General features: G+C 44.9%; 2 protein-coding genes across 4 annotated transcripts; one reads left to right on the top strand and one right to left on the bottom strand.

The window, feature by feature from the left end:
• Positions 1–341: 341 nt before the first annotated feature.
• On the bottom strand, positions 342–11,309 carry nf2b (NF2, moesin-ezrin-radixin like (MERLIN) tumor suppressor b). 2 transcript variants are annotated; one of them, XM_041851409.2, is made up of 17 exons: positions 10,904–11,309; positions 10,108–10,226; positions 9,786–9,911; positions 9,437–9,559; positions 9,061–9,144; positions 8,886–8,954; positions 8,677–8,759; positions 8,223–8,298; positions 4,967–5,113; positions 4,650–4,724; positions 4,432–4,545; positions 4,024–4,146; positions 3,667–3,884; positions 3,010–3,112; positions 2,644–2,774; positions 1,923–2,094; positions 342–1,272 (listed from the first exon to the last, which is right to left on the bottom strand). In XM_041851409.2, the coding sequence occupies exons 2-17, from the start codon at positions 10,195–10,197 to the stop codon at positions 1,225–1,227; spliced, it is 1,782 nt and encodes a 593-aa protein (XP_041707343.1). In that variant the 5' UTR covers positions 10,198–10,226; positions 10,904–11,309; the 3' UTR covers positions 342–1,224. The 2 variants fall into 2 exon arrangements, with proteins under 2 accessions (XP_041707343.1, XP_041707344.1); XM_041851410.2 differs by having other exon boundaries at positions 4,976–5,113; positions 10,904–11,308.
• A 672-nt stretch (positions 11,310–11,981) lies between these two features.
• Positions 11,982–23,123, top strand: LOC121541991 (methyltransferase-like protein 27). 2 transcript variants are annotated; one of them, XM_041851406.1, is made up of 6 exons: positions 11,982–12,068; positions 16,456–16,587; positions 20,488–20,616; positions 20,755–20,890; positions 22,314–22,406; positions 22,820–23,123. In XM_041851406.1, exons 2-6 carry the CDS (start codon positions 16,474–16,476, stop codon positions 23,026–23,028), a joined length of 681 nt encoding a protein of 226 aa, XP_041707340.1. In that variant the 5' UTR covers positions 11,982–12,068; positions 16,456–16,473; the 3' UTR covers positions 23,029–23,123. The 2 variants fall into 2 exon arrangements, with proteins under 2 accessions (XP_041707340.1, XP_041707342.1); XM_041851408.1 differs by lacking the exon at positions 11,982–12,068 and adding an exon at positions 15,918–16,142.
• The last annotated feature ends 201 nt before the right edge of the window (positions 23,124–23,324 follow it).

Here is a 23,324-nt window from a genome sequence, read left to right as displayed (position 1 = left end):
TGGAGTTAAACCCACCCCAGAGGTGTTGGAGTTAAACCCACCCCAGAGGTGTTGGAGTTAAACCCACCCCAGAGGTGTTGGACACTCCAGGCAGGGCTGCGTCCCAAATGTCACCCTATATGCACTCAATAGGGCCCTGGTCAAAAGCAGTGCACTAAATAGGGCCCTGGTCAAAAGCAGTGCACTAAATAGGGCCCTGGTCAAAAGCAGTGCACTAAATAGGGCCCTGGTCAAAAGCAGTGCACTAAATAGGGCCCTGGTCAAAAGCAGTGCACTCAATAGGGCCCTGGTCAAAAGCAGTGCACTAAATAGGGCCCTGGTCAAAAGCAGTGCACTAAATAGGGCCCTGGTCAAAAGCAGTGCACTAAATAGGGCCCTGGTCAAAAGCAGTGCACTAAATAGGGAATAGAGTGCTTTTTGGGACGTTGCATAACAGGCACTAGTGAACGAGGGATTGCATATTAAGGTACGTCAACGAACTAAAACACAAAAAAAAGAGAAGTGTTGAAATGACAGTTTTGAATTGATAATGGTTAGGAGGAGCATCCAGAACGGACATAATGTGAGGCTAAGACACATGCATGTTGCTCTAGAGGCGATCAGACAACCATGCTACAACAACAACAACGACTGAGTAAAGTAAGACATTATTCAGCGAAGGCAAGGTATCACACCTGAAACCTGGTAGCTTGACAGACATGATCCTGGTCGCTGAGAGAGAGAGAGAGAGGAGAGGGGTATACTCCTAAAGGCACACTGTAGTGTAGAGTCAGTCATATTGGATAATATACCTCTGTCAAACCTCTATCACACTACCAGGCATCCCTTTAAAAAGCAAACATTAAAGTAAAACACTTCCACAGAACACAGCACCGTCTTTGATAATATACGCCCACAGGCAGTGTAACTAGGGCTGTATCAAATAGTGTATTATAAAGTTCATAAAACATAACGGAAAACTGGAAGGAAAACCTGCAGTGTTGTGGTGTGTGTGTGTGTCATCTGAGGAATACAAATCTTTCCAAAGCACACAGTCTTTCTGGAGTGTCACTGGGAGTGTGGGAGTGTGTGTGTGTGTGTTCCTTTTGTCAGGCACAAAACAAAAATAGATGAAGTAGGCATATCTTGGTATTCAGGAACGATGAGTCACAACCAATGTCCCGCCTCCCTGCGTGTCTTCCAATGGCACTTAGCCTAGCCCTGTTTCATCCAATGGCAGTTGGATCACACTTCCTCAAAAAAAGCCATCTGAGCCATGTAGGCGGAGTTTCTCTGAAAGAACAAAGACAAAAATGTTTGAGAAGGAAAAATACATCTCTTAAACGGGCCCCTGAGTTTTTCCTGGTCCTTACATTACTATGGGGCATGTAGGGTGGTTCTGGGGAGTAGTTCTTACATTACTATGGGGCATGTAGGGTGGTTCTGGGGGTAGTTCTTACATTACTATGGGGCATGTAGGGTGGTTCTGGGGGGTAGTTCTTACATTACTATGGGGCATGTAGGGTGGTTCTGGGGGGTAGTTCTTACATTACTATGGGGCATGTAGGGTGGTTCTGGTGGTAGTTCTTACATTACTATGGGGCATGTAGGGTGGTTCTGGGGGGGTACTTCTTACATTACTATGGGGCATGTAGGGTGGTTCTGGGGGGTACTTCTTACATTACTATGGGGCATGTAGGGTGGTTCTGGGGGTAGTTCTTACATTACTATGGGGCATGTAGGGTGGTTCTGGGGGTAGTCCTTACATTACTATGGGGCATGTAGGGTGGTTCTGGGGGGGTACTTCTTACATTACTATGGGGCATGTAGGGTGGTTCTGGGGGGGTACTTCTTACATTACTATGGGGCATGTAGGGTGGTTCTGGGGAGTAGTTCTTACATTACTATGGGGCATGTAGGGTGGTTCTGGGGGTAGTTCTTACATTACTATGGGGCATGTAGGGTGGTTCTGGGGGGTAGCCGCGGGACTCGTTGCGGAGGCCGTAGACCCCAGCCTGCTGCTGCTGCTGCTCCTCCAGCTTCAGAGACTCAATCTCCGACTTCAGCTCCTTCAGCTGGTCCTGCAGGTGTTTACTCTTCTCCACGTACTCCAGTCTGGGAGAGGGAGCGAGAGAGGGTGGAGGGAGAGAGGGAGGGAGAGAGGGTGGAGGGAGAGAGGGAGGGAGAGAGGGTGGAGGGCAGAGAGAGAGCGAGAGAGGGTGGAGGGAGAGAGGGTGGAGGGAGAGAGGGTGGAGGGAGAGAGAGAGGGAGGGAGAGAGGGAGGGAGAGAGGGTGGAGGGAGAGAGGGTGGAGGGAGAGAGGGTGGAGGGAGAGAGGGTGGAGGGAGAGAGGGTGGAGGGAGAGAGGGTGGAGGGCAGAGAGAGAGCGAGAGAGGGTGGAGGGAGAGAGGGTGGAGGGCAGAGAGAGAGTGAGATAGCCTTCACCTATGTAACAATATCAGTTTTCGAAGCAGAGTAAACAAGGTCATGAGAAAAGGGAAAAACTTTTTGGAATGAAACGCAGCCCAAGCTCCAGGGTTGTGTCCCAAATGACACTGTGTCCCCTATCTAGTGCACTACTTTAGACCAGAGCCCTATGGACCCTTGTCAAAATTTGTGCACTACATAGGAAATGGGATGCCATTTGGGAGGGAGCCCAGCTCACCTCTCCCTCTCTATCTCCATTGACAGTCTCTTCATATCAGAGTCTTTAAAGTCGATCCGCATCGATCCGGATCCCAGAGCTAGGTCTCCTCCTTCTGGGGGAGGAGGGGGGGTGGAGTAGGCCGCTATGAGCTGGAACACACACAGTGAGAGAGAAAAAGAGAGGGACCAGTTAGAGAGAGGGGCCAGGAAAAATGGAGGATGTGGTTTTGATGACCTCTACTGTCTGTTGTTAGACATGATCAGTATGGTTATGGTGTGGAGTGTACTGGGTATGTCATAGTGGTGATTGTAGTAGTGGTGAGCTCTAAAATGATGGTTCAGGTACCGGGTAAGTGGTCTTGGTTAGGGTTCTAGTTTTCTGTACCGGGTAAGTGGTCTTGGTGATCTCCAGGAGTTTCTGCTTGGCTCTCCTCTCAGCATCCTTGGCCTCCGTCAGGTCCTGCTTCAGATGGTCCGCCTCCTTCGACCTGCAGGGAGGAACCGCTACTTACTGTTCATTGACTTCAAGGTAGAGTCAGCAACGCACAAAGTACACAGCAGAGCTGGGCCGACTTTTAGAACCAAGAGCGCCAAGTGGGAGGCTAAACTTCTCTGCTGTTTTGGTCCCGCAGCTATCACAATGGTGCACAGCGAAGCGCACCCCAGGCACATGTTCAGACACTCTGTGTGAATACATTGTCTTAGGTTAAGCTCATCTGCTATCTATGCCATTCCTGCTGCGGCTGCTTTAAACTAATCTGCTATCTCTGCCTGTCCTCCTGCGGCTGCTTTATGCTCATCTGCTATCTCTGCCGTTCCTCCTGCGGCTGCTTTAAACTAATCTGCTATCTCTGCCGTTCCTCCTGCGGCTGCTTTAAGCTCATCTGCTATCTCCGCCGTTCCTCCTGCTGCTGCTTTAAGCTCATCTGCTACCTCCGCCGTTCCTCCTGCTGCTCGTGGCTACATTTGACCTTTACTACTACTTATTCTCCAACTAAAACACTAATAATAACAACATGAATATTGACAGTAATATCTGTACCTCCTCTCTGACTGCTCCACCAGTTTGACGGCCAGCTGCTCTGCCTCCCTCATCTTCTGCTCCATCAGTCTCTTCTCCTCCTTGGTCTTGAGGGCCGTGGCCTCTATCCTCTGCCTCTCCTGCTCCGCCTCGGCAGCCTTGTGGGCCAACAGCTTGGCCTCCTCCTCGGCAATCTGGGCCTTCTCCGCCAGCAGGTCTGCAGTCTCCTCTGAACGCAGCTACGAACAGACACAACACCTTCATAAGCAGACACCTTCATAAGCAGACAACACCTTCATAAGCAGACTCAACACTTATAGACAGTTCATAAACATTCCTAAGGAGACCCCGCCCTCATGGAACAGACGCCACCCTCACCAGCGCCTCATTGGCCAGCCGTGCCTCGTCCTGCAGCTGGAACAGCCGTCTCTCCATCTCCTCCTTCGCTCTTTCTGCCTCCTCCCTCATTTGCTTCTCACGCGCCAGGATCTGACGCTCCACCTGCAGACGGACAGGCAGTACAGCCAATCAGAGAACAAACAATATCACTCGCAACCAATCAGAACCCTCTGCCTGCAGACAGATAGGCAGAACAGCCAATCAGAGAACAGACTGGCTAGCAACTGACATGAACAGAGTGCTATGTTCAAAACATAGCTGCCAGTATTTTTCAATGAAAAGATACTAAGTCTATATAGAAACACTGCATATCTCTGAAAACGACACAATGACACAAATACAGGGAGGTGGTAGAGTAGCGTGGATGTGGATGTGTTGAGAGCTAACCTTTTTGCGGGCCTTCTCCTCCTTGGCCTGAGACTTCATCTGCTGCACCTCGATGGAGTCCACCTTCCTCCTCCTCATGAAGAGGTCATGGTTCCCAATGCACAGCTGCAGGATCTGAACACACACACACACACACACAGGAGCAGGTTAAAATGGGCTTTCCCAGATAAGAGGTTAAAACTGGCGCTAACTCTGACTTCCTACAAACAACAACCTACCAGTTTGTTGACTCTCAGTTGGGAGGAGTAGAATTTGAAAACATCTTTCTTCTTGTCCAGAGGTTTTATTGTGAACTGTACCAGGGGATAGGACAAAGTTAATAACATGTTATCATCTGTGTAGTAGATGGTAGCCATTAACTTAGGGAAACCAGAATGATGCGATCACATTTCGTTTTTACTTCACGTAAAACAGAATGTGAGCTCGCGAGAGCAGGCCGGTTTAACGTGGCTAGGTAGCCATAACGCCAGAGATGTATTTTTAATTGAATGAAAATTAATTAAATAAATAAATAAATAAATAATAGCAGATTCACCGTGGTTACCTCCTTCTCGCTGTAGGAGATGTTGCGGATGCCGCTCCAGGGGAAAGACTTGTTGGGGTTCAGTTTGCTGTTGGGGCTGTAAATATGAAGGCCCTGGGCATCTACACCGAGGAGCAGGTCTGTGTCTCGTTTATTTTGCTGTGGAGATATCAAAATATACATTATAACATTTACACATGTACTATTCATATATATAAACTCATGCATGTCTGTGCCATGATTACTTTGCTGTGGAGATATCACATCATAACATATTATAATATTCATACATGTACTATTAAGTCGCTGAACAAAAATATAAAACGCAATATGTAACGCGTTGGTCCCATAATAATAAGCTAACATATGGAATTGTTTTAAGATGGTCATACCAAGGATCATTTAGCTATTTGATGAAACATTGAATTTGGCATAACTGCTATTTGCCAATAGAAATGCATTGAATAACAGATTCACTACATGGAACAACAGATAGTTCCCCCCCAAAAAATCTAAATTCAGTTTGTTCTGAAGTGTCTGTAGTATATCTGAGAGATATAAGAAATATCAGGAAACAACATATTTTTTACATGTATTTAACCCCTTATTTTAGGCACTAAACTATCTCCATATACAGTGTCTTGCGAAAGTATTCACCCCCCTTGGTGTTTTTCCTATTATGTTGCATTGCAACCTGGAATTAAAATGGATTTTTACACAACATGCCTACCACTTTGAAGATGCAAAATGTTATCGTTTAACAAACAAAAAATAAGATTAAAAAACAGAACTTGAGCACGCATAACTATTCACCCCCCAAAGTCAATACTTTGTAGAGCCACCTTTTGCAGCAATTACAGCTGCAAGTTTCTTGGGGTATGTCTCTATAAGCTTCAGCTCCTTCAAGTTGGATGGGTTCTGCTGGTGTACAGCAATCTTTAAGTCATACCACAGATTCTCAATTGGATTGAGGTCTGGGCGTTGACTATGCCATTCCAAGACATTTAAATGTTTCCCCTTAAACCACTCGAGTGTTGCTTTAGCAGTATGCTTAGGGTCATTGTCCTGCTGGAAGGTGAACTTCCATCCCAGTCTCAAATCTCTGGAAGACAAACAGGTTTCCCTCAAGAATTTCCCTGTATTTAGCGCCATCCATCATTCCTTCAATTCTGACCAGTTTCCCAGTCCCTGCCAATGAAAAACATCCCCACAGCATGATGCTGCCACCACCATGCTTCACTGGGATGGTGTCCTCGGGGTGATGAGAGGTGTTGGGTTTGCGCCAGACATAGCGTTTTCCTTGATATGGACAGATCATCCAATCTCCGCTGTGGAGCTTTGCAGCTCCTTCAGGGTTATCTTTGGTCTCTTTGTTGCCTCTCTGATTAATGCCCTCCTTGCCTGGTCCGTGAGTTTTGGTGGGCGGCCCTCTCTTGGCAGGTTTGTTGTGGTGCCATATTCTTTCAATTTTGTAATAATGGATTTAATGGTGCTCCGTGGGATGTTCAAAGTTTCGGATATCTTTTTATAACCCAACCCTGATCTGTACTTCTCCACAACTTTGTCCTAGACCTGTTTGGAGAGCTCCTTGGTCTTCAAGGTGCCGCTTGCTTGGTGGTGTTGCAGACTCTAGGGCCTTTCAGAACAGGTGTATATATACTGAGATCATGTGACACTTAGATTGCACACAGGTGGACTTTATTTAACTAATTATGTGACTTCTGAAGGTAATTAGTTGCACCTGATCTTATTTAGGGGCTTCATTGCAAACGGGGTGAATACATATGCATGCACCACTTTTCCGTTATTTATTTTTTTGAAACAAGTTATTTTTTTCATTTCACTTCACCAATTTGGACTATTTTGTGTATGTCCATTACATGAAATCCAAATAAAAATCCATTTAAATTACAGGTTGTAATGCAACAAAATAGGAAAAACGCCAAGGGGGATGAATACTTTTGCAAGGCACTGTATATACACTACATGACCAAAAGTATGTGGACATCTGCTCGACAAACATTTCATTCCAACATCATGGGCATTAATATGGAGTTGGTCCTCCCCTTTGCTGCTATAACAGCCTCCACTCTTATGGGAAGGCTTTCCACTAGATGTTGGATCATTGCTTCAATTCAGCCACAAGAGCATTAGTGAGGTCGGGCACTGATGTTTGGTGATTAGGCCTGGCTCGCAGTCAATGTTCCAATTCATCCCAAAGGTGTCCGATGGGGTTGAAGTCAAGCTCTGTGCAGGCTAGTGAAGTTTTTCCACAATGATCTCGACAAACAATTTCTGTATGGACCTCGCTTTGTGCATGCTGAAACAGGAAAGGGCCTTCTCCAAACTGTTGCCACAAAGTTTGAAGCACAGAATAGTCTAGAATGTTATTGTATGCTGTAGCGTTAAGATTTCCCTTCACTGGAACTAAGGGGCCTAGCCCGAACCATGAAAAACAGCCCCAGACCATTATTCCTCTTCAACCAAACTTTACAGTTGGCACCATGCATTCGGGCAGGTAATGTTCTCCTGGCATCCGCCAAACCCAGATTAGTCCGTTGGACTACCAGATGGTGAAGCTTGATTCATCACTCCAGAGAATGCGTTTCCACTGCTCCGGAGTCCAATGGCGGCGAGCTTTACACCACTCCAGCAGACGCTTGGCATTGCGCATGGTAATCTTAGGCTTGTGTGCGGCTGCTCGGCCATGGAAACCCATTTCATGAAGCTCCCGACGAATTTAATTTGCTCCACCGGCGCCGTATGGCAAAAACAACACATTTCACTGCACCTATCCGGTGTATGTGACAATAAAATATTTAAAAAATAAACAAGGATGGGCAACAAGTCCTACTCCCGGCCTGATTGGTGTCACACATTTTCCCCAGCCCTAGCTAACACAGCTGATTAAACTAATTGTATTCTAAACTGGAGGCAGTGATTGGTTGATTATAAAAGAGTCAGGTGGGTGGGTGTCAGCTAGGGCTAGGGCAAAAGTTTCTCCCCAATCAGGCCAGTGAGTCCTGCAGTTGCCCGCAGCCCATTCCTGTTATACAATATGAAAACACAAGAGAGAGGGTAACAAACTACTGTTTGACTGGAGGTTATAAGAAACATGGTGGAGACTCCCTCTAGCCCATGCCTTCACCAATCCAATGCTTTTACATTTGTGGAAAGTAGTGAACGAGTGTACACTTCAGGAGAAAGGAGATATCATTGGGACGCAACCAAAGTGAGAGAGAAGTGTTTGACTGAAGGAGTGACTCACAGTGATGGCAAAGTAGCTGACTCCATACATGTCCAGGTCCTGAGCTATCTTCAGGTAGTCCATCTCCGCCTCATCCCTGCGAACAGCACACATACCAAACATCAATAATCAGACAACACTGTCTCTGGCCCAACAACACAAGTCAATGGGTCATGTAGTTCTGTATCAATGGGAGAAACATCTGACTTGTCTGGTACTGGTAGATATTGATCTACAGCGGTGTTTCTCAACTCCGGTCCTCCAGTAACCCCAACAGTACACATTTTTGCCGTAGAACCACACAAGCACATCTGATTCTATTCAACTAATCATCAGTCTGAATGTTCCAAAACATGGTGTGCTGCAGAATGCTCCCTAGGTGTGTTAGTCCAAGGCTACAACAAGAATGTGTACTGCTGGGAGTACTTCAGGACTTCTCTATATAAGTAGTAGTAGCTGCGTCAGCTGGACTTACCTGGCGATGCCTCTGTGCTCTGCGTACCAGGCTGTGATCTTCTCCTCCCACATGTCTGCGGTCATCTGGTACTGCATCAGAACCTGTGGAAAACAAACAAATAACAACATGATCACACACATCAAAAGATGACCAAACATACACAAATAACATGATCACGCACACACATACCCTTATTTTTTTTTTTATTCCAAAGTGGTACTACTTACTCTTTTAGGTAGGAGCTCATCCTGGGCCAAGAACCCTGGCTTGTGAAAGTTTGGTTCATAGTCCCCATACTGTATGAGAGAATAGACATTCATGTGGATCTACATCTGGAGAAGCCTTGAAAACACAGCCCATACATTAACATCAACACAGGATAATCACAAGCAAAGGCCTTACCTTGGCTTGAACAGCGTATGACGCCAACAGAACAGAGGCTTCAGGAGAACAGAAAATCTCCTCGTCTAATATTTGCTTTTTCACCTGGAGGGAATTAGACATGCTTCCGTTACATTAACCCAACCCTTTCTCAGAAGAGACACTGGATAGTCTTAAAACAGTTGGCATGACAAGAGACTCTTCAGGACAATTAAGCTACAGTAGTAAAGTTCGAACATAAAAGAGATGAATCTGAACTTGACATCCATGATGTGCAGTACTAATCTCCCATTGACATCAACCAATGACGCGTATATATACACATAATTGACATCAACGCATCGTTAGATTCCTGGATTCCTTAACAAGAGTTAAAATACAGTTGTGGTTGTTTTACCTGCAGGAAGAAGAGGTGTTGTGTGATTTCCTGCACCAGCTCTTCTTCTACCTTCTCTGGGAAGAATTTGGCCAGGAAGTGAAACGTTATCGGCGAGTCTTTAGGGACCTCTTGATCCAAGACCTGCATACACACAAACAAAAAATCAATACTGTTAGGCAATGACACGTCTGATTTTTTCATTCTCTTGCTATCTTTCCTTCTCCCCCCCCATCTACTCCTCTCCCTCACTCTTTCTCTCACACCCCTCCCTCCACTCCTTCTCTCTCTCCTATCAAGACCTATCCCTTCCTCTTCTCTCCTGCCTCCCCTCAAGCCCTGCTCTTCTCTCCTTCAGTCTCTCACTCACCCGTTTCTCTGTTTTCAGCCATGCATAGGTTTCCTTCACTGTGTACCGGAGCCCAAAGAACCAGGTTTCCCTCAGACCCACTGTCCGACACACCAGATCAAACAGGTCCTTCCCTTTCCATTTCACCTGAGAGACGGGGGAGCAGAGGTGACAGAGAATATTAGCATTAATAATTCTTTGTACAGTTTTCTAACATGACCGTGTTGAGGGAGGAAGTGTGTGTGGGGGGGGGCATTCAAGACTACTATTTCAGCTACTGTTGCTGTTTGTCATACACACGAAAATGTAATGTCATCATTACAATAAGGCAAAAGTACATTACCTCACAACTAAACTCCATTTCAGCATCCATAGTGATGACTTTGACCTTAAAAGTCTTTGGTTGTTTCTTTTTTAATCCTAAAATCGACATTTTGGAGGCCTTGAAGATTGGTGAGATACCTGTAGAGGGGAAAACACCACCAAATACATGTCAATCATCATTCCATCAACAACTTCATGGTTCGCTAGCACAGATTTAGGCCCACATCCCCTCTTTCCCAAATTAGCGTTCACGCGAGAATTTGGTTCTGTGTTCCGAGATTATCCCATTTTTCATAGCTACAGTACAGTAACTAACTTCTTGAGTTCTGAATATTTTGTATCAATATATAATAAGCAATAGATACCCGATCTTAAACAAAGTACAGAAAAACAGACTGGTCTCGTGTAGCTAGTTAAATGAGTTGCTAAATTCTTGTGAATCTAACGTTATCCTCTTGTTGTGATGGAATACCATCCTCCATCAGCATCTAACGTAACTAGCTAGCTAGTTAGCTAACATTATTTCTCACTCACACAGTTCGTTCCAGCTTTATAGAGTTAATTAACTGCAGGGTGTCACCACTGCTATTCCTTCAAATGTAATTATTCACAACATGAATGTGTTTTAGCTATTTGTTTACACATGCGCAAAGTAAGGTAGCCTGTGTTTGGTCTAGCTAAACTAGCTAACTTAGTAAGTTAGCAAAACGTCTTTGTAACTGTAGTCAGAAGAAACGATGAACAACGTCTATACCATTTTTGGTGTCATATCTGTTAACTTCAGAAAAAGTTTAGAAATGTAGCTAAGCCTTTACCTTAGAAGAAAGTCACTACTAGACTAGGCCGAGTCCCTGGAATAAAGTGCTCAACTCCTGCCGTCCAAGAGTAAACAGGAAAGGCTGAGATTTGTCTGGGAAAGCCACCGACCTATGCTAAGCTAGCTAACAGTAACGTTACGTTACTGGCTACAATAACACGCCACGAAAGCGGACCAATACAAGTTGTGGGAGCGACGAAACTTTCTCCAAACATCCATAGTGACAAAATATTTAAACAACTGCCACTTCGACAACTTTGTACAGAAGGAGCTTTTAAAAGGGAACGGTAAACAGATTACTAGCTAGCTAAACACAGAATATATGGGAACGTGAATAACAACGTAGCTAACTATGAATTCCCAAATACGCGTGCACTAGCAGAGATCAGTTTGAAGAGATGTGAAACTCAATTGGAATCCTATTACCGCCCATTGTGTGCGTTGCCCCTGCATCGTCAATGGGCTACGCGGTGCACTCTGGGCAATTCTGGGACAAGGAGCGCTTTCCTTCAAGGAGAGAATGGCAGTCAATTGAGTGCTAGCTCGACAACATTAGCATGAATTTCGTGAACAAAAAGTACAACATTACAAATATTTTCCGAGATGTGAGATAATTAACTTGTTTTCTGTAATATTGTATAGCGTTGGAATCGTGAAACTACGTACGTTCGAGGAAAATATACAGGTTTATCGACTCATACCCTGACTGAGGAGGGATTATGTTAGCAACCGCGTGATGCTCAATGACAACGTGAACGCAATTGGTCCAACAGTCTGCTGGGTTTCTCCATTCCTTGCAATGCGATTCCTATCTCCTCCTTTCTGTAATATCTCTGGTACTTGGACTCTGTTGTAACTAGTTACCACAGCCACAAAGTCACAAACCCCGCCCATTTCTACAATTTATCTTCTTAAAAATGTAATTTTAGACCTAACCTTATCGACATGGTTAACCTTATGCCTAACCATAACCTTAAATTAAGACCAAAAATCACATTTTTGTTTTTAGAAATTTTTACGATATAGCCAATTTGGACTTTGTGGCTGTGCTATCTAGTTGAAACCCTTAGTGGACTCCCGTTTGCAATGCGTGTGTGCGTCACTGCTGTGCCACCTAAAGTCATTCCAGTTTTCTAGTGTAGCTAGCTAGCTAAGTATTTCTGGTAAGTAAAAACATCCTGAGTGATAACAGTAAATAAAATTAGATGCATGGTTAGTCTTGCGCCATTTAATGACCTCAAATAGCCTACACCTGTACAGAAGCGGGCTGTTTCCTCATCTTTCCTCGTGCGCTCTCACTGAACTAACGTTTCACACTTTTGACATGCTTAGCTAGTTGTAGCCTTTCATGTTGTACGTGCTGAACATGCATGGTGGGAATCAAGCAATGACTTTCCTAATCTATAGAACAAACAGTTTTTATGCCTAAAATTGAAACAGTTGTTTGGAAATTACTCGAATGTCCTATAGGTCATTAACAATAAAACGTCACAATACGGTGCAGAGTTCGATTTGGCTGCTGGGGGCTGCTGAAGAGCATAATCAGAACTACACACTTCCGACAATCCCACATTTAGCTCTATCATTAGAGTTATACAGCAAGTAGCTAAGTGCATGCTTTGCATGAGTAAAAAGCAATTGATCAGATACGTGAGGGTATCCTATACATTTGGCATGTAACGTTAGCTAGCAACGCAAACGTCTCATTTACTGTAGCTTGCTTCTTCCGATTTGGAAAGAGTCCTCATCCTGGTAAAGTTGTCAGTCGGACTACTGTCATCACCACGATTAGATGGCAAGCAAATCAAACTATATTTGGCCATCTAGTTTATCCATTGAAAATTAACTTGTTAACTAGCCACATTGACGTGATCTTCTATTAGCTATCTAGCCAATTTGACCGACGCGGTCCATCAATCAATGTATATGTCTGTCAGCAGCAATCGCGATTAAACACTCTTAAAAACAATGTTATAAAGGGGGGTTATATTAGCTAACTTCGCTAGGTAGGCAGGCCTACGTTTGTTGGAGAAAAAAGTACATTGGGTCTACTTACTAATATGTTTAGCCTACTGTACAACGTTTCTACCAGTAGCTTGCAAAGTAAACATGATCAGCTATTTAATTTTTGCTTTGGGGAGTAAAATAAATACATATTGGACACAGGAGGGGAGTGCGTTTTCCCCCTGATTTACATTCTCCATTTTGCACGTTTTACTATAAAATGTCTTCCATAAAGCCACATTTCCTCATCTGCTTGCTCCTCCACTATCAAGGTGTTTGGGTACTTCCACACTCGTACTATACCACAGGTCAATATAGTATACCAGTCAACTGTCTATCCTGCCATCTAGCCATAGTGACAATAGTGGTAGTTGGATCGTTTGTCCAGATCTAACAATCATACCACACATAAAATCATTCGAATCTGCACCAATTTTCTATATACATTCACAAGATAGAGGAATAGCTGATAGGCAGCAGAGAGGCCAGGTGCATCATTGCGCATGAAAGAACAGTGAACACATGCAGCTCAAAAAGCTCCCCTATTGATCTTGTTTAGGGACAAGAAAATTATCCTACCTAGATTAGCCTACAACGCCACAATCCAATGAATAATTGCATTATTGTTTTAAATTTGACAATTGAGTACAATTCTACTATAGGCTGTAAACTGCAGTGAAAATGTTATTTGAATAATGGCGCAAAAGCCCTGTTATTTGAATGTTTTATTCCAGTCATTCCATTTGGATCAGTTGTGGGTCTACTCTCGAAAGATCATAGAAAGACTCAGTAGCAGGCCAGTCTGGCTGTATTTTTACTTCTAATGCTGATGCGCTGTCTGTGGCCGATCATCATTCTCCCAAGTCGTCCTCTATAGTGTGGCCACATGGTCCTATGCTCCCAGTAGGCCCAGTTATTCAGGAAAGCTTAAGACATGTTCTGCCTACTTTCTGATCCGAGTGGCTATTCCTCAACCTAGAACCAAACACTTCAATATAACCTAAATATTTGTCATTTAACTTTTAAAATGTATTACCTTTTATTTGTGGCATAAACAAAACTAGTCACAATGTTTTAATCTGATTAGGCTAGTTCAAAAGTCTCCTGTAGGCTACCTGCGCACATTCATCCACTCCACTCTAATATTATTCCAGCAGCCAAACTGCTCACCGGCCATTCGATTAATGGAAACAGACATCTGTTACAAAACATCAAAAGGTTTAATGACATTCGGAGTTTGTCAAACCAAGCCTTCGATACTGAGTATGGAGGGATGTATTTTCAGTTTGTCGAGATTGATATACTCTACTTGATTGTGGTGTTGAAAACGCAAACCATGATGATAAGCGATCAAAGTCGGTAATCGGTATGCAGTTATGCATTGCTTATTGGTTATGTGTGGTGCAGTTGCACATAAACCTGTTGGTGGAACATTTGTTGCATACAGCGCCTTCGGAAAGTATTCAGATCCCTTTACTTTTTCCACTGTTACGTTACAGCCTTATTCCAAAATTGATAAAATTATTTTTTTTTCTCATCACTCTACACACAATACCCCATAATGACAAAGCAAAAACACGTTTTTAGGAATGTTTGCTAATTTATTAAATATAAAAAATTGAAAAATCACATTAACATAAATATTCAGACCCTTTACTCAGTACTTTGTTGAAGCACCTTTGGCAGCGATTACAGAATCAAGTCTTCTTGGGTATGACGCTACAAGCTTGGCACACCTGTATTTGGGAGTTTCCCCCATTCTTCTCTGCAGATCCTCTCAAGCTCTGCCAGGTTGGATGGGGAGCGTTGCCGCACAGCTATTTTCAGGTCTCTCCAGAGATGTTCGATCGGGTTCAAGTCCGGGCTCTGGCTGGGCCACTCAAGGACATTCAGAGACTTGTCCCGAACCCACTCCTGCGTTGTCTTAGCTGTGTGCTTAGGGTCGTTGTCCTGTTGGAAGGTGAACCTTCACCCCAGTCTGAGGTCCTGAGCGCTCTGGAGCAGGTTTTCATCACGGATCTCTCTGTACTTTGCTCTGTTCAGTCTCCCAGTCCCTGCCGCTGAAAAACATCTCCACAGCATGATGCTGCCACCACCATGTTTCACCGAAGGGATGGTGCCAGGTGTCTTCCAGACATGACGGTTGGCATTCAGGCCAAAGAGTTAAATCTTGGTTACATCAGACCAGAGAATCTTGTTTATCATGGTCGGAGAGTCTTTAGGTGCCTTTTGGCAAATTGCAAGCAGGCTGTCATGTGCCTTTTACTGATGAGTGGCTTCCATCTGGCCAGTCTACCATAAAGGCCTGATTGGTGGAGTGCTGCAGAGATGGTTGTCCTTCTGGAAGGTTCTCCCATCTCCACAGAGGAACTCTAGAGCTCTGTCAGAGTGACCATCGGGTTCTTGGTCACCTCCCTGACCAAGGCCCTTCTCCCCCGATTTTTCAGTTTGGCCGGGCGGCCAGCTCTAGGAAGAGTCTTGGTGGTTCCAAACTTCTTCCATTTAAGAATGATGGGGGCCACTGTGTTCTTGGGGACCTTCAATGCTGCAGAATATTTTTGGTTCCCTTCCCCAGATCTGTGCCTCGACACAATCCTATCTTGGAGCTCTACGGACAATTCCTTCGACCTCATGGCTTGGTTTTTGCTCTAACATGCACTGTCAACTGTGGGACCTTATATGGACAGGTGTGTGCCTTTCCAAATCATGTCCAATCAATTTAATTTACCACAGGTGGACTCCAATCAAGTTGTAGAAACATCTCAAAGATGATCAATGGAAACAGGATGCACCTGAGCTCAATTTCGAATCTCATAGCAAAAGGTCTGAATACTTATGTATTTAAGGTATTTCTGGTTTTTATTTGTAATATATTTGCAAAAATGTCTAAAAAACAGTTTCTGCTTCGTCATTATGGGGTATTGTGTGTAGATTGCTGATATTTAAAAAAAATATTTAATCAATTTTAGAATAAGACTCTAACGTAACAAAATGTGGAAAAAGTCAAGGGGTCTGAATACTTTCTGAAGGCACTGTATATTTAATTTAATTATAAATATAGCATCAAAATTTAGAAAATCTGATTTCCCCCTATCTGATTATTGTCTGCAGCCGGCTCTGATCGTAGTGTAATGAGACATGCAGGGACAGTGAGCTCGTCCCTGGTGGTCTGCGAACCCTCAACTTTCTGGCCCGTTAGCCCTGCATGTCATCGACTGTGCCACAAAACCGTGGTAAGGTTGATATCCACATTTATAAACACAGGGTTACTACAGTTGTTGTTATTTATGCTGGTAAGAAATATTTTTGAGTAATTTTTATTAGGGAGGAGGGTGGGATTATTTGTAACTTTGGGGTGGGGGGGTGATTTTTTAAAAATGACACCTCGAGTTGGACCAGCCGAACGCTCTGCACCTTATTGTGACGTTTTATTGACAACGACCTATTCTGATAGGCCTGACATAATAAGGTCAATCCAATCCTTACGTTTGGTGTCTAGGGCCAAGGTTAGTATTCATTGATTACAGAATTTTGTCCCACCAAAAGGCTTGACAAGCATCTAGAATGTCAGATAGAACATTTGAGGACGTGAAGGACGTCATTCTATCAGCCCACAAAAACACAGAGGCCGGGGATAAAGTCGGCTTTTACAACACCTGGGCAGAGAACTATGACCAGGTAGGATCATTACAACGTCTCAAATGGCACCCTATTTCACATATAGTGAATTACGACCTATGACCTATGACCTGAGGTCTAAGTGGCATTGGTCAAAAGAGGTATAGTGCACTAAAGGGGGGACGAGGGTGTCATTTGAGATTTGTCCAAAGTCCAACCACTAATCATTTATTTCAGCTTTTATTTATTTCATCACATTCCCAGTGGGTCAGAAGTTTACATACACTCAATTAGTATTTGGTAGCATTGCCTTTAAATTGTTTAACTTGGGTGAAATGTTTTGGGTAGCCTTCCACAAGCTTCCCACAATAAGTTGGGTGAATTTTGGCCCATTCCTCCTGACAGAGCTGGTGTAACTGTGTCAGGTTTGTAGGCCTCCTTGCTCGCACATGCTTTTTCAGTTCTGCCCACAAATTTTCTATAGGATTGAGGTCAGGGCTTTGTGATGACCACTCCCATACCTTGACTTTGTTGTCCTTAAGCCATTTTGCCACAACTTTGGAAGTATGCTTGGGGTCATTGTCCATTTGGAAGACCCATTTGCGACCAAGCTTTAACTTCCTGACTGATGTCTTGAGATGTTGCTTCAATATATCCACATAATTTTCCTTCCTCATGATGCCATCTATTTTGTGAAGTGCACCAGTCCCTCCTGCAGCAAAGCACCCCCACAGCATGATGCTGCCACCCCGGTGCTTCACGGTTGGGATGGTGTTCTTCGGCTGGCAAGCATCCCCCTTTTTCCTCCAAACATAACGATGGTCATTATGACCAAACAGTTCTATTTTTGTTTCATCAGACCAGAGGACATTTCTCAAAAAAGTACAATCTTTGTCCCCATGTGCAGTTGCAATACGTAGTCTGGCTTTTTTATGGCGGTTTTGGAGCAGTGGCTTCTTCCTTGCTGAGCGGCCTTTCAGGTTATGTCGATATAGGACTCGTTTTACTGTGGATATAGATACTTTTGTACCTGTTTCCTCCAGCATCTTCACAAGGTCCTTTGCTGTTGTTCTGAGATTGATTTGCACTTTTCGCACCAAAGTATGTTCATCTCTAGGAGACAGAACGCGTCTCCTTCCTGAGCGGTATGACGGCTGCGTGGTCCCACGGTGTTTATACTTGCGTACTATTGTTTGTACAGATGAACGTGGTACCTTCAGGCTTTTGGAAATTGCTCCCAATGATGAACCAGACTTGTGGAGGTCTACAATTTGTTTTCTGAGGTCTTGGCTGATTTCTTTTGATTTTACCATGATGTCAAGCAAAGAGGCACTGCGTTTGAAGGTAGGCCTTGATATACATCCACAGGTACACCTCCAATTGACTCAAATGATGTCAATTAGCCTATAAGAAGCTTCTAAAGCCATGACATCATTTTCTGGAATTTCCCAAGCTGTTTAAACGAACAGTCAACTTATTGTATGTAAACTTCTGACCCACTGGAATTTTGATACAGTGAATTATAAGTGAAATAATCTGTCTGTAAACAATTGTTGGGAAAATTACTTGTGTCATGCACAAAGTAGATGTCCTAACCGACTTGCCAAAACTATAGTTTGTTAACAAGAAATTTGTGGAGTGGTTGAAAAACAAGTTTTAATGACTCCAACCTAAGTGTATGTAAACTTCTGACTTCAACTGTATACAGTGAGGGAAAAAAGTATTTGATCCCCTGCTGATTTTGTACGTTTGCCCACTGACAAAGAAATGATCAGTCTATAATTTTAATGTTAGGTTTATTTGAACAGTGAGAGACAGAATAACAACAACACAATCCAGAAAAACGCATGTCAAAAATGTTATGAATTGATTTTTTTGCATTTTAATGAGGGAAATAAGTATTTGACCCCCTCTCAATCAGAAAGATTTCTGGCTCCCAGGTGTCTTTTATACAGGTAACGAGATGAAATTAGGACCACACTCTTAAAGGCAGTGCTCCTAATCTCAGCTTGTTACCTGTATAAAAGGCACCTGTCCACAGAAGCAATCAATCAATCAGATTCAAAACTCTCCACCATGGCCAAGACCAAAGAGCTCTCCAAGGATGTCAGGGACAAGATTGTAGACCTAAACAAGGCTTGAATGGGCTACAAGACCATCGCCAAGCAGCTTGGTGAGAAGGTGACAACAGTTGGTGCGATTATTCGTAAATGGAAGAAACACAAAATAACTGTCAATCTCCCTCGGCCTGGGGCTCCATGCAAGATCTCACCTCATGGAGTTGCAATGATCATGAGAACGGTGAGGAATCAGCCCAGAACTACACGGGAGGATCTTGTCAATGATTTCAAGGCAGCTGGGACCATAGTCACCAAGAAAACAATTGGTAACACACTACGCCGTGAAGGACTGAAATCCTGCAGCGCCCGCAAGGTCCCCCTGCTCAAGAAAGCACATATACAGGCCTGTCTGAAGTTTGCCCAATGAACATCTGAATGATTCAGAGGAGAACTGGGTGAAAGTGTTGTGGTCAGATGAGACAAAAATGGAGCTCTTTGGCATCAACTCAACTCGCGGTGTTTGGAGGAGGAGGAATGATGCCTATTACCCCAAGAACACCATCCACACCGTCAAACATGGAGGTGGAAACATGATGCTTTGGGTGTGTTTTTCTGCTAAGGGGACAGGACAACTTCACCGCATCAAAGGGACGATGGACGGGGCCATGTACCGTCAAATCTTGGGTGAGAACCTCCTTCCCTCAGCCAGGGCATTGAAAATGGGTCGTGTATGGGTATTCCAGCATGACAATGACCCAAAACACACGGCCAAGGCAACAAAGCAGTGGCTCAAGAAGAAGCACATTAAGGTCCTGGAGTGGCCTAGCCAGTCTCCAGACCTTAATCCCATAGAAAATCTGTGGAGGGAGCTGAAGGTTCGAGTTGCCAAACGTCAGGCTCAAAGCCTTAATGACTTGGAGAAGATCTGCAAAGAGGAGTGGGACAAAATCCCTCCAGAGATGTGCGCAAACCTGGTGGCCAACTACAAGAAACGTCTGACTTCTCTGATTGCCAACAAGGGTTTTGCCACCAAGTACTAAGTCATGTTTTGCAGAGGGGTCAAATACTTATTTCCCTCATTAAAATGCAAATCAATTTATAACATTTTTGACATGCGTTTTTTTTCAGGATTTTTTTTTTGTTATTCTGTCTCTCACTGTTCAAATAAACCTACCATTAAAATTATAGACTGATCATGTCTTTGTCAGTGGGCAAACGTAGAAAATCAGCAGGGGATCAAATACTTTTTTCCCTCACTGTAGCTATAGATAGGCTAATCGGCTAGACTGCATTGTCTGCATAATGAAACAAACCCTAGTTAGCTATTGTTTTGCCAGTGGACTGATTACATTATTTGGCATTAATAGACTGGTTTTATGCAGCACAAACTTTCTATCCAGGTTGCGCGAGGACAGCTAAGTTAGGCTATAGGCCTATAGGAGAGTTGTATATTCTAGTATGCTGTTGCATCGCAAATTCATTTTACAATCTGCAATGTTTGAATTTCCCACTTTAATGACTAAACAAGTAGTCTAGCTAAATACATTATTGCCGCCAGACATCATTCTAAATGGCAGCATTGCGACACCTTAGGCCAATAGCTTCGTGAAACATAAACACATAAAGGAAAATGACAACCTAATAGAAATAAACATTTATCCAGTAAAGCAAAGCTATAGGCTACTAGAACCACTAACACATCATCTGATAGGCAGCCGCGTAGACATCGCCATTTCACAACCCTGGACAGCAATCGGTAGTCTATACTTTGTGAGTGGCTGACGCATTCCTTTTTTTTGGGGGGGGTGGACCCAAAACTCAGACTTTGCGGGGGTCCAGAGAAACTGGGCTACTCCAGCGTCTACTGTGTATAACTGTGTGGATGTTAACTCCACCGCAGGATGTGGTTCTTCTGGACTATCGTGCGCCGAGTCTGGCGGCAAACTGCCTGTCCCCCTGTTTCCATGGCGACCGGGTGACAGCAGTGATACTGGACGTGGCCTGTGGCACAGGATTGGTCGCAGCACAGGTGAGCCTCACTAAACCACACCCCCTGACACCTATGGTAAAGTGTCAGGTAGCTTTAACCCAGTTTTGCACGGTACACAGGACAGAGTGTAGCTTTGAAGTGAGTGGTGATGTCTGTGATTTTGTGTCTGGTATGCAGCTGAAGAAGATGGGCTTCAGGCATTTTGTGGGCATTGACGGGAGCAAAGGCATGCTGGAACTGGCCAATAAGACGGGCCTCTACCAGGACCTCAAGCAATGCATGCTGGGAGACGAACCACTTCCTGTCCAAGCTGGTACCACCGAATTTTGAACTTTGTACAACTGATCATGTTCATAATAATCAGCAAATATCAATCAGTCTGAAGCAATCACACATTATTAGACCATTAGATTTATTCTGACTTGAATACTGGCAGACTTTCATGCTTTTACCCTGGGAGATTAGATTAGACATGCTTTACCCTGGGAGATCACAAACAAATTCAGGGAAACAACTCAGTGGAAAAGAGTTTACTACAGTTTCTCACTGTCTCCTCTTCACCCTCCGTCTATTTTCTCCCCCTCCTCCTCTTCATCCTCCTCTTCATCTTCCCTCTCTATTCCCCCTCCCCCCTCTCTATTCCCCCTCCCCCTCTCTATTCCCCCTCCCCCTCTCTTTTAACCCTCCCCGTCTCTATTACCCCCTCCTCCCTCTATATTCCCCCTCCCCCTCTATATTCCCCCTCCCCTCTCTATTCCCCCTCCCCCCTCTCTATTCCCCCTCCCCCTCTCTATTCCCCCTCCCCCTCTCTATTCCCCCTCCCCCTCTCTATTCCCCCTTCCCTCACTATTCCCCCTTCCCCTCACTATTCCCCCTCCCCCTCTCTATTCCCCCTCCCCCTCTTTATAACCCCTCCTCCCTCTCTATTCCCCCTCCCCTCCCCCTCTCTATTCCCCCTCCCCATTCCCCCCTCCCCTCTCTATTCCCCTCCCCCCTCTCTATTCCCCCCTCTCTATTCCCCTTCCCTCTCTATTCCCCCTCCCCTCTCTATTCCCCCTCCTCCCTCTTTATTACCCCTCTTCCCTCTCTATTCCCCCTCCCCCTCCCCCTCTCTATTCCCCCTCCCCTCTCTATTCCCCCTCCCCTCTCTATTCCCCCCTCCCTCTCTATTCCTCTCCCCCCTCTATATTCCCCCTCCCTATTCCCCCTCCCCCTCTCTATTCCCCCTTCCCTCTCTATTCCCCCTCCCTCACTATTCCCCCTCCCCCTCTCTATTCCCCCTCACCCTCTCTATTCCCCCTCCTCCCTCTTTATTACCCCTCCCCCCTCTCTATTCCCCCTCCCCCTCTCTATTCCCCCTTCCCCTCTCTATTCCCCCTCCCCCTCTCTATTCCCCCCTCCTCTCTATTCCCCCTCCTCCCTCTTTATTCCCCCTCCTCCCTCTCTATTCCCCCTCCCCCTCTCTATTCCCCCCTCCCCTCTATATCCCCTCCCCCTCTCTATTCCCCCTCTATCCCCCTTCTCTATTCCCCCTCCCCCCTTTCTATTCCCCCTCCCCCTCTCTATTCCCCCTCTCTATTCCCCTCCTCCCTCTCTATTCCCCTTCCCTCACTATTCCCCCTCCCCCTCTCTATTCCCCCTCCTCCCTCTCTATTACCCCTCCCCCCTCTCTATTCCCCCTCCTCTGTTTCCTCGTCCCCCGTAACTCGTCATCGTCCTCCTCCACCCCCATGCAGGGCAGTTTGACGTGGTAGTGATTGTCGGGGCGCTGAGCGACGGCCAGGTGCCAGTGAAAGTCATCAGAGAGTTGTGCCAGGCCACCAAACCAGGTAACATTCTGACTGTTTTTAACTGGACAAAACATACTGTACATAATGTAGTAGGCTTTGAACCAATTTCTAAAGCGGGTAGTTTGGGTCCTGAAAGCCGTGGTATGTCAGACAATATACCACTGGTGTGACGCAACATGACTTGTTTAATCTTCTAGTTGCGTTGGTAACCAGGTTTGTGGTATATGGCCAATATACCACGGCTAAGGGCTGTATAAGAATGGCCATATACCACACCTCCTCGGGCCTTATTACTGAAGGATACTATTCAGTAATAATACTGAAATACATATATGGAACAAGTAACAATGGAGATCTACAAACAGCCGGATTGTGTAGATGTAATAGTGTGTTTATAAACAGAAAGAGACAGAAACAAACTCACCACCACGCCTCACTTTGACCTGCCACAGGTGGTTACGTCTGCATGACGACCAGAGGTAACCATGACAACCTGGAGTACAAGGCGGCGCTGGAGAATGAGCTGGAGCTGATGGAGGGGGCGGGGCTCTGGGGTCACGTGGCGATCAAGGAGGTGGAGGAGTGGGAGAAAGCCGTGGCGGAGCAGGAGAAGGGGTACATACCTGGAGTGGTATATGTTTACAGGAAGTCATCACAGTAACATCACACACACCTGTACAGGTTTTTATTTTATTTTTTATGCTAACTGAAAAAATAATTTCCATGTAAATGGACAATAAAGTATATTGTATCGTATCACATTGACCTCATCACAGTAACACACCTGTAACACCCCTGTACAGTAACACCCCTGTACAGGCCATAACAGTGACATCACAGTAACACCCCTGTACAGTAACACCCCTGTACAGGCCATAACAGTGACATCACAGTAACACCCCTGTACAGGCCATAACAGTGACATCACAGTAACACACCTGTAACATCCTGTACAGG

This window comes from Coregonus clupeaformis, chromosome 27, assembly GCF_020615455.1.
Source record: "Coregonus clupeaformis isolate EN_2021a chromosome 27, ASM2061545v1, whole genome shotgun sequence".
In the NCBI taxonomy this organism is placed as follows: Eukaryota; Metazoa; Chordata; class Actinopteri; order Salmoniformes; family Salmonidae; genus Coregonus; species Coregonus clupeaformis.
Note: the sequence above shows the minus strand (reverse complement) of the source record. Positions and strands in the feature narration are given on the sequence as shown.